Source organism: Myodes glareolus, chromosome 1 (genome assembly GCF_982192425.1).
Source record: "Myodes glareolus chromosome 1, mMyoGla1.1, whole genome shotgun sequence".
Classification (NCBI taxonomy): Eukaryota; Metazoa; Chordata; class Mammalia; order Rodentia; family Cricetidae; genus Myodes; species Myodes glareolus.
In genome coordinates this window covers 69,849,626-69,860,130 of record NC_142026.1, presented here as the reverse complement: position 1 = coordinate 69,860,130, position 10,505 = coordinate 69,849,626, and the positions used below count along the sequence as shown (strand labels likewise).

At 46.0% G+C, this 10,505-nt stretch overlaps 1 protein-coding gene across 1 annotated transcript; it reads right to left on the bottom strand.

Annotated features, from left to right (window-relative positions):
- Positions 1 to 207: 207 nt before the first annotated feature.
- LOC125395542 (uncharacterized) lies at positions 208 to 9,876 on the bottom strand. Its single transcript, XM_085692235.2, has 3 exons — positions 9,659 to 9,876; positions 6,512 to 6,635; positions 208 to 4,653 (listed from the first exon to the last, which is right to left on the bottom strand). The coding sequence occupies exons 1-3, from the start codon at positions 9,689 to 9,691 to the stop codon at positions 2,858 to 2,860; spliced, it is 1,953 nt and encodes a 650-aa protein (XP_085548361.2). The 5' UTR covers positions 9,692 to 9,876; the 3' UTR covers positions 208 to 2,857.
- Between the last annotated feature and the right edge of the window lie 629 nt (positions 9,877 to 10,505).

Here is a 10,505-nt window from a genome sequence, read left to right as displayed (position 1 = left end):
TGTCACATCTGTCAAAACAGATTTGGGCATGGCATGGTGGCATAAACCTTTAATCCCAGCAGTCGGGAAGCAGGAAGGCAAAGGCAGAGGATCTCTGTGAGCTCTAGGCCAGCCCAATCTACATAGCAAAGTAGCCGGGACTACATAGAGAGAACCTGTCTCAAAATAATAACAACAATCAAATTCACTGAAGGAAAATAAGAAAAATATGTAAACAGTCATTTTATTAGAGATGCACAAGTGGCAATTAAGCACATGAAACAACTGTTTTATTTCAGAACACTTAAGAAAATGCCATGAAATACACAGTGAAATGTCACAGTACACTTAGTGAAATACACACACAAAGTAGAGGGCAGTCTTAGAGGGTTACCATTGTGGCGTGCAGGCCAGGATGGAAAGGGGCAGTCACTTTCACATACCGCTGGCGAGAACTCAAAAGGGAGTTAACACATCAGAGATGGGATTTCATAAATGCTTCTGAAAATATTCATCCATACCTATGGTGTCACAACTGAAGTTATTAACACAAAATGATTATATGTATAGCCAAATAAAACCTGATATACTCACAGCAGTCTTATTTGTAGTATGCAAAATCTGTAAAGAAAATTTTTTAAATTAACAGATAAGCCAACAGATGATCTACACAAAATGTTACTCAGCAACAATAACAATGCTTCATATAAGAATCATAGTTGAATCTTGAAGTAATATACAACATATCTACACATACACAAGCACAAGTTATAATGACAATAATAGAAAATTCCAAACAATGTAAACTAATTCATTGTTTCAAAAAAGGAGCAGTAGATGTTCTTCCGGAGAATGTGGGTTCAGTTTCCAGCATCCACATGGTGGCCCACAATCATCTGTAATACCAGACCCCGAGAGCCTACTTCCCCTTCTGGCCTCCACAGGTAGTAAGCATGTATGTGGTGCACAGACAAACATGCAGGAAAACACACACACACACATAAAATAAGGTTTAAATTAAAAACAAAATTGTCAGGAGAGGTAGGAAATTTAAGATAATAAATGGGCATGCTGTAAACAGATGACAAAGATTTTGTTTTCATAACTATAATGATTTCCAAACTTTCCCAATTGGGGTTTTGTTTTTTGAGCTAGGGCCATGCTGTGTTGTGCTCACTGAGCCACAAACTCCTGGGCCCATGCAATCCTCATTCCTCAGCTTTCCTAGAAACCGGAACTACAAGCACACGCCACGGTCCCATGCCATGTACTTTGTTAAGTGCCACTTATACAAATGACACATAAACGAAGCTCTAAAAAGCAACCTGAAACAATACACTTAGATGTCCACTGTTCTCAAAATTTTTTCACAACCTAATATGGAGTTCACCATCTTCTCGGAACCTGAGAGGCACAGCCTTGCTCCACTGGCAGTCAATCTTGGTAAGTAATAAAAGCTATTGCCCCCGAACCACAAGTAGGTCAGAATTATACCCCACGCCACAAAAGCATCTCCCCCCCCCTTTTTTTTCTCCTGCCTGTACAGCTTTGGCCCAAAGTAGAGAAGAAAGACTACAGGAATTCACAAAAATGTCTCACTAATTTCTCTGACAAAAACCACAGTCCCGGGAAATAGTCATAGAGATCCAGAGGACTGTTCTCACACAAGTCACTGGACCGTCTATAGAAGAATCTGTAGTAGAAGCCTGCTCCAGCGCCTGAGGCGTGGCTCAGCAGGAAAAGCCTGATGGCTGAACTCACTCTCTGGAGCCCACATGGTAGGACAGAATCATGATGAAAAGCTGCCTTCTGACCTCCACACACGTGCCATGACACATGTGCACCAACACACATACATGTACAATAGGGGAAATGCGAGATTATTTCCGTATCTGTTAATTCAGTTCTTGTCCCAATCACGAACTGCTGCCCTGCATACTAGTCAACACACTATATATAGCAAATGGCTCCAATGCAAGGCCTGCAAAGAAATTACCCTCAACAATGCCAGGAACTGTGTGACATTTCAGCAGAAAAGAGAGTTTAATTGTTGATGTGCTTTACAGAAGTGCCTGGGATTGTCATAATTCTCCTCTTCATCAGGACTTCTCACCTCACAAAAATCACAGCACTTACAGTAAGCCAGGGACACAAAATCTGACTATCTTACCTGTGAGAGCAGGAGCAACCGTGAAAATCAGTTCATTGCTCTACACAGCTGCTTCTGGCAGGTGTATCATACCCTCTGAAACACAGAAAGTGAGGATCTCTACGGAACTGGCCCACCCCTTCGTGCTGACATCATGGGTCAGTTGATAGGTCACACCATAGAATGAAGAGAACCTTCGAGATTAAAGACGTATAAACAAACTATCTATTTGAAAAGATAATTCAGAGATTATGGGCAGAAAGCATTTCCCAAGTTGGCCAATTCAAACCTGGAAATATCCATCATGAGCACAGTATGAAAACAAACTTCCCCTGAACAAGGTACTCTTTCTTAGCAAAGCTGAAAACACAACTCAGACCACACCTTCCGAACAAGATTCCTGTCCCGAAAGGAAATGAGGGGTCTCCAAGGCTAAGGCCAGAGCAGAGTACAGAAGTGTGCATCTCTGAGCACACAGGAAGGATACCCATCCTCACCGTGTCAATCTTCTAGGTTGCAATGGAGACAGGGTTTCTATCGCAGATGCTGCCAATGGCATAAATCAGGATATATCCCTGGGCAGACTAGAAACTGGAACGAAGCTCCTCAAGGTTTCCCTCCCGTTGAAGCCCACATTAATCATCTTTCAATTCAGAAGGCTGCTCATCTCCCCGGTCTTACTACACTAACTCACTAAGCAGCACATTTCCTACACGATAAAGAAGTTTCTCAGGTGTGAACCCTCTGGTGTCGAACAAGATTAGACCTTCGGCTAAAGGACTTCTCACAGTCGCGGCACTCATAAGGCCTTTCCCCAGTGTGAACCCTTTGGTGCTGAATGAGGTCGGACTTGTGGGTGAAGAGTTTGCCACATTCGCTACACTCGTAAGGCTTTTCTCCACTGTGGCTTCTCTGGTGTTGAACTAGGCTAGCACTTTGGCTAAAGGACTTCCCACATTCGCTACACTCATAAGGCTTCTCTCCAGTGTGCAGTCGCTGGTGCTGAATGAGGCTAGCACTCTGACTGAAGGCTTTCCCACACTCGACACACTCATACGGCTTCTCTCCAGTGTGAACTCTCCGGTGCTGAATGAGGCTGGAGCACTGCCTAAACGACTTGCCACACTCTTCACACTCATAAGGTCTTGTGCCAGTATGAATTCTCTGGTGTTGGATGAGGTCAGACTTCCGGGTGAAGGATGTGCCACATTCCCCACACTTATACGGCCTTTCTCCGGTGTGAACTCTTTGGTGCTGGATGAGGATGAACTTGCGACTGAAGGATTTCTCACAGTCGCTGCACTTGTAAGGCCTGTCCCCAGTATGAACTCTCCGGTGGCGAATGAGGTTGGAGAACTGCCGGAAGAGCTTACCACACTCGCTACACTCATATGGCCTTTCCCCGCTGTGAATTCGCTCGTGCTGAGTGAGTTCGGCTTTGCAGCTAAAGGCTTTCCCACAGTCGCCGCACTGATGAGGCATTTCTCCCGTGTGGACTCTCCTATGTCTAATGAGATTGAAAATTTGTCTAAAGGATTTTCCGCACTCGTAGCACGCATACGGTCTTTCTCCAGTATGAATTCTGTGGTGTCTAAAAAGGCTAGAGTTTTGTCTGAAGGATTTCCCGCACTGATCACACTGATAAGGCCTCTCTCCCGTGTGGATTCTCTGGTGTTCGGTGAGGTTAGATTTATAGGTAAAGGATTTCCTACATTCCACACACTCATAATGTACTCTATTAATGTGGTGTCTCTGATGATAAACGAGTTCAGATTTATAGATAAAGGCTTTTCCACATTCAGTGCATTTATATGGTCTTTCTTGAGGACACATTCTATCATGTGCAATGAGGTGACACTTTTTGCTAAAAGATTTTCCATGCTGACTGTGCTCGTATGTCCTTTGTCCCGTGTGACTGTCCTGGTGCTGAGCTAGTTTGTACTTGCAGGAGAAGGCTTTCTCATACTTGCTACCCTCACGAGGCCCCTTTTCAGGGGAGGCGCTGTGACACTGAACAAGAGTGTGTCTGTGCATTGAACCTTTTTGGCATTCACTGTACTTCAGTTTTTCTCCACTCAGAAGTGCTTCCCCACCCCTGCCACTACTGTGAGGCTGCTCACTACTATAAACAGCCTGCTGCTGAAGACAGCCTATGGAGGCAAGAGGCTTCTCCCCATCCTCCCCAAAGATGGACGGCTTCATCAGCACATGGGGTCTGCAACTTGACATAAAGGAAGCCCTGTCAGCATCCGCTTCGGAGTGCTTTTCTCCACTGTCACTCTTCCGGTGTTGGTTAAGGTCCTCATTTGCACCGGAGCTTTGCAAACCTGTTCTGCCCAAGCACAATGTCTGCACAGTGGGTGCGCTTCGGAATTCATTCTGGCACGAAATGTCTTCCAACGCTGGGACAGGTGTCTCAAAGTGATGAGTCTCCTGAGCGGAGGGACTTGGCTTTGACATCACCCCTTCTATAGGCTCATCGTGCTCAGAGCTTACCTCTTCACTCCCCATTCCAGAACAGGACCCTGGAATCAAAGAAACACACGTTGAAATGCTAATGAAACGGTGCTGCCAGCAGTGGAGAGGACAAGCCCGTTATGAAGGTGAGTCAGACACAGAAAACAATGGTACAGCTAAACTCGGGTTATACCTGCACTGTAAGCACTGGGGAATCTAAGGCAAGATGGTGAGGGCTTGTAAATTTGAGGGTAGCCTGTGCTACATAGCCAAGAGCTTATCACCAACATATAAAAATAAATAAATAAATAAATAAATAGAGAAGAAACAATGAAACCAGACTATCCTAAGAACAAAAGTGCCGTAGACAGACTGTTTCAAATACAGACAGGATACATCACACTAGACAGAGAACACAGGACGGGATGCAGGAAGGGAGAAGCATGGTCTCCAAGCAGTTCCTCAGCTAACAGCCTTCAGCAGGATCTTTCCTACTGGGGATGTGGCTACAATGAGCTAAAGTCCTCAAATAAAAGCAAAAAGCTAGAGATCAAGGGCTAATTAAGATTGTGTTAAGGCAAACTAGTGATCGAGGGCTAATTAAGGCCATGTTAAGAGTCTCATAGTACCACCTGTCAAAACTAAGACTGCAACAGCATAAAGGAAGCCAAGAGCCAGAAGTCACAAGTAAAATTACAAGTTTGTAAGGTATTAAACACGGAGAAGTAAAAGTAGAAACAAGACATGAAGAGTGAGTCCTTTACTAAAACACTGTGGGACACTCTCCTGGTTCCTGGTATGATGGGAACATGCCTTTCCTGGGTGCCTATTAGAGGAGGTCAGGTTTTCTCTAAAAGAATCTTCTCACGTCAACCATATGAGGCAACCAAGACTCACTCCACCCTGCAGCCCGAACCACACAGAACATGACAATTACAAATATTAAAAAAATAAGAAAAGAAAAAGCAAGTGAGGGACCAGTAGTAACTCACAACAGCTTAATATAAAACAGTATATGGGAGGAAAACAAAACCAAACTCCTAAGGGTGCGTCAAGAGTAGCCCACGGTTCATTTAAAAATAAACATTATATTACAATGCTGGCAATTCCTCGCAAGGCAGCCATAAAGAAATGACAACTAAGCCTGGTGCATGCCTTTAATTCCAGTACTTGAGAGGCAGAGGCAGGCAGATCTCTATGAGGAGTTTAAAGCCAGCCTGGTCTACATAGTGAGTTCTAGTCTATCCATGGTTATATAAAGAGATCATTTCAAAAAAAAGAGAAAAAGGAAAAGAAAAGAGACAGAGACACAGAGGGAGGAAGAAAGAGAGAAAGAAAGGAAAGAAATGACAACTACAGGAATTAGGCAGGAACCAAGGCATGGGGCACTACAGATATGGACAGTCACCCTAACAGGGAGACATTTTGAGACTTGTTAGGACTCCAGAGATTGCAGTCACTCTCTGGTAAAAAGTAAAGGTAAAAACCACTGTAACATGAGTGGCCTGCTTGTTGGGGTTTCTGTCCTGCCCAGTACCCCACAGCCGGCAAGCCCCAAAGAAAATCACACAAAGGTCTCTATAAGATTATAAAACTGATTGGCCTATCAGCTCTGCCTTTGTATTAACTCTTATAACTTATATTAACCCATTATTCTTATCTATGTTAGGCACATGGCTTGGTACGTTTCTCAGCCAGGCAGATTATACCTTGCTTCTTCTGTAGTCTGGGCAGGACTGCCGAGGGAGCTTCCCGTTTCCCAGAATACTCCTGTTCTCTTTGCTCCACCTCTACTTCCTGTCAGGTTTTCTCACCTATACTTCCTGCCTGGCCAACCAGCATTTATTTAAAACATGATTGACAGAATACAGACAATTCTCCTGCACCAAACCATTTAGGATACTGAGAGGGATGCAAGGACCTTACCTAGAGATGCCACAAGTGTAAGGTTCTCCAGCATCACACTGCAGTACAGGAACCTCTGGGCCTTATCAAGAAGCACCCACTCTTCCTGGGAGAAGTGAATGGCCACATCCTCAAAGGTCAGGCCCTATGGAAATGCAAACAATTCATCATATGATCAGCTTCCCTTTCAGAACTCCAAGCACACCCTGTTGACCCAACACACATCATTTGCTTACTGTATTTCCCATCTCATATCAGAGGGGACACTCAGCTCAACGCCCACTCTCTGCTCAACGATATTGTGCCCTTCCACAGAAATGGGGGAGATAAACACAGCTGGAATCCAACCTCTAGCCCTAGGATGAAGGCCACTCCCTCCTCTTGTCCATGCTGTGGCTGTCACAGATACTGGTTAGGGAGAGAAATGGTCATAGAGAAGATAGGCTAACTTGAATTTCGTCTTATCAGACAATATCCCTGAGGATCCTAAAAATCTTCTGGACACAAGGAACATGGGCTCTCCCTTTATCCTATGACTCCTTACTGCTCCTGGGGCAATTAGTTCATACTCCGTCTGTACCTAGCACTCTATGAGTATATGCACGTGTGTGTTGTGTGCATGTACATGTGCACATATGTACACAAGTATACATTCATTTGTGGAGGCAAGAGGTCAATGTTGAGGGTCACATTCAATTACTCTCTACTATATTTTTTAAGACAAGCTTTCTCACTAAATCTGGAACCCACTGTTCAACCAGATAGGCTAGCCAGTGAACTCCAAAGATCTGCCTGTTTCTGTTTCCCACCCTCATTTCCAGTGCCCCACCCCCACCCCCACCCCACACTTTATATGGGTGCTGGAAATCTGAGCTTGGGTCCTTGTGCATTAAAAGCAAGCGCTTTACCCACTGAGTCATCTCCCCAATTCCATACTCAGCACTATAAGTCCTATTTTTCTTGTATAACTATATTCCCACAGCTACAATCTTAAAAGACCACACAGCCCTGCATAATAGGAAAAATTGTTAAGATCCATTTTCTTGTGAAGACTCCAAGGTAATGCACATCCCTCACCCAGTCCTACCTTGCCATGAGTATCTATCAGGCCTGAGCACCACTTACTCCCACTTTTCTCAGTCTCAGTGACCACTGACCACCCATGCACAGCACCAATAGGCAGAAGGACAATATGCACCACCTCACTCTGGCCCTGATATGTAGAGCTGAATGCTTTATTTTCATAGAATTGGCCTATAGACCTCCACATCCTTCATTCTATATACAACCAAACAAAGATCTGCAACTTCATTCCTATGTCCTCAATGTGCGGGACATTTATATGTTTATATTTCCATCCCAAGTGCATAGGATTCTGTTCCACATATCCCTCTTTTCTTGCTGACATCCACCACACAGCTACACGCTGAGAGCAGCTCTTTGACCTACCCACTGGTTCCTCAGCAAGTGGGGTCCAGAGAGTCCTTGGGACGTTCAAAGAAGATCCAACCTCCCCTTCCCCCAAGCCTCTCACAGATGCCACTGCAAAGCAGCCCCAACCCTGTTATGATGGGATCCTACCTTATTCTATTTCTTGGTTCAAACTTAACAACCAACCATCACTCATGGAAGCCAGGTATGTTGACCCGTGCCTATAATTCCAGCAGTTGGGAGGCTGGGGCAGGAATACTGCCAGCTTGGGCTACATAGTGACATGGTAGGCCTCTTTCAGCCCAAGTACACACAAACAGTAAAAATTGCTGAAAGAACCAGACCAGCTGTGTTGCCTGGAAAAGACTCTACAACCTGCCATGCTACCTCCAAGTTGTACAGTGTACTCCAGGTTCCTTTCATAAGCCATTGATCCATGCTGGGGTGGGCTTCTGCTGACACAGCTTAACTTTGAATCATTTCTACTCCTGAAAGTAACCCCTGACCCACATTCCTGTAAGGAACCCTAATCAATCTCACTGGTTCACCAAGTTGGGCTTTGGTGGTGTCCTTGCTTTGGTCTGTCCTGGGTTCCCTATCTGGGATCTGTAGACATCTGTTTAGGGCTTCGTAGGACTTGTGCCAACTATCTCCCTTACTCCAGAGTTGGTTTTGCATGCGGCAGGCACGGGGAGCCTGAGAACCGGTTGGCTTGCCAGCCTCTTCCCCATCCAAATCGCCCATAGCCATCTTCACATACAAAGTATACATTCTGGATTTTCTGAAATTTTCTGGGTCCGACTCCTGCAGCCCACTGATCCCTATTCCAAGGAAAAAGGAGATCTGCACTTGCCTGAACTAACTCAATCCCCGCTTCAGGCTGAGGCACACACTGGCACACGTGGGAGAAGCAACCTTCTACACCTCCGCTCATGCTTGCCAACGATTTCATACAACCCTCAGCCTATACACAAAACTGTGTTGCACACCTAACATGTTCAAGACTGCAAGGCCCAGGGCTATACAATGGGAGAACAGTCCAAGGACACTGCTAATCTAAAAACTGTACAGGTAGGAGGAGGGTGATGACAGGTTCTGCTTACTGGGCCTGGCCCCATCACTGGCTCTGAAGCCAAGAGAATCTGAAAAATAGAAGACTCCGAGATTCTGGCAGTCACAGGCAGGTTCCACAGACTCCAGTGACTCGGTGCCTCTGTCCACCCTGGGGTTGGGTGACCTAGGATCACTGCCTAGGATGACTAATGAGTGTCTATGCTGTGGGCCACAGTGCTGAATCTCAGCTGTGAGATGTGACACCCGTGGTAAGCACTCAGTTCTCTCCTGCCTATCAGGTCTCTTCCTGTTTGTTTTTCCTCTGAGTAACTTCTGGAAAGTTTACAATTCTATTTCTGGACATGGTCACTGTTCACAATTCTCACTGGTCCCAGTGTCCTAAGAATTAAAATCAAATTCCTCAGGTGCAACGGAGCATCACAACTCTTTCAGCAGATACAATGACTCTGTATCCCCTATGCCCAGCCGCCCTTCCAGGCCTTTGCACACTGCAACAGTCACAAACCCCTGACTGACATAGATGTTATGAATGGGGGCTCCCCGCTCCCACGCCACAAGCATCTTCTTTCCGGGATACCAGCTACATACTGCAGGGTCAAGATGGGGCCCTCTCTCTGGGCGGGCTCTAGCACTAGGGTGATACCCACGGGACGCAGCACTTACCTGCGCCGGGTCCCTGTATGCGGTCACGGCCATTGGACTCTGCGGCGGGAGCAGGGACCGGGTAGCCCAGGTCTCTTCTCCAGGCTCGGCGCGGGTCACGTGGGCGGAGTCGCTGGGCCTCAGCCAGGCCTCTGCACCGCAACGCAGCTCGCTGCGCTCCGCCTGCGAAAGGGCTCACCCCGGCCGGAGCCTGCAGCTAGGTAAACAAACCCCAGAAACGTCAAAACCACGCTAAAGTCCAGCGTCAGGAACAAACCACGCGCGCGCGTACATACACTCAGACACAGACACACACACACCCAAAAATAAAAATAATGCCAAGTTTTCATTGGCTCAGCTCGGTCCCCAACATCTTATTGCATTCCGGGAAATGTAGTTTCCACAGCTTCCCAGGCAGGTATCCCAATCCCCCACCCCCACCCCCCATCTTGACCCCTGTAGACTTAATTTAAAAGAAAGGGGGCATGCTGCGTGGACTACAGCTTCCAGAGGAGAGAGAGAGATGCTTAAATGAAGCTGTTCCCGGATTTCTGGGATTTGTTGTATGGCTCATCATCTCTATGTTTGGTAACTTATTTCAGAAACCACGAAGCTCATGGACATCAAGAGGCTACAAAGGAAACAGATTCACACATACTCAGGGACTCCAAGATGCAGCTCTTATAAGGTCAACCCATCTGTGATAGGCTAGGACTTTATGGTGATTCAGGTATTTATGGCACACCCATACACCTATAAGAACCCTTCATCAGTACTGTGAGAGGAAATCTGTTTAATTTATTGATATCACACAGACTGACAGACAGACAGACAGACAGAGACACACACACACACACACACACACACA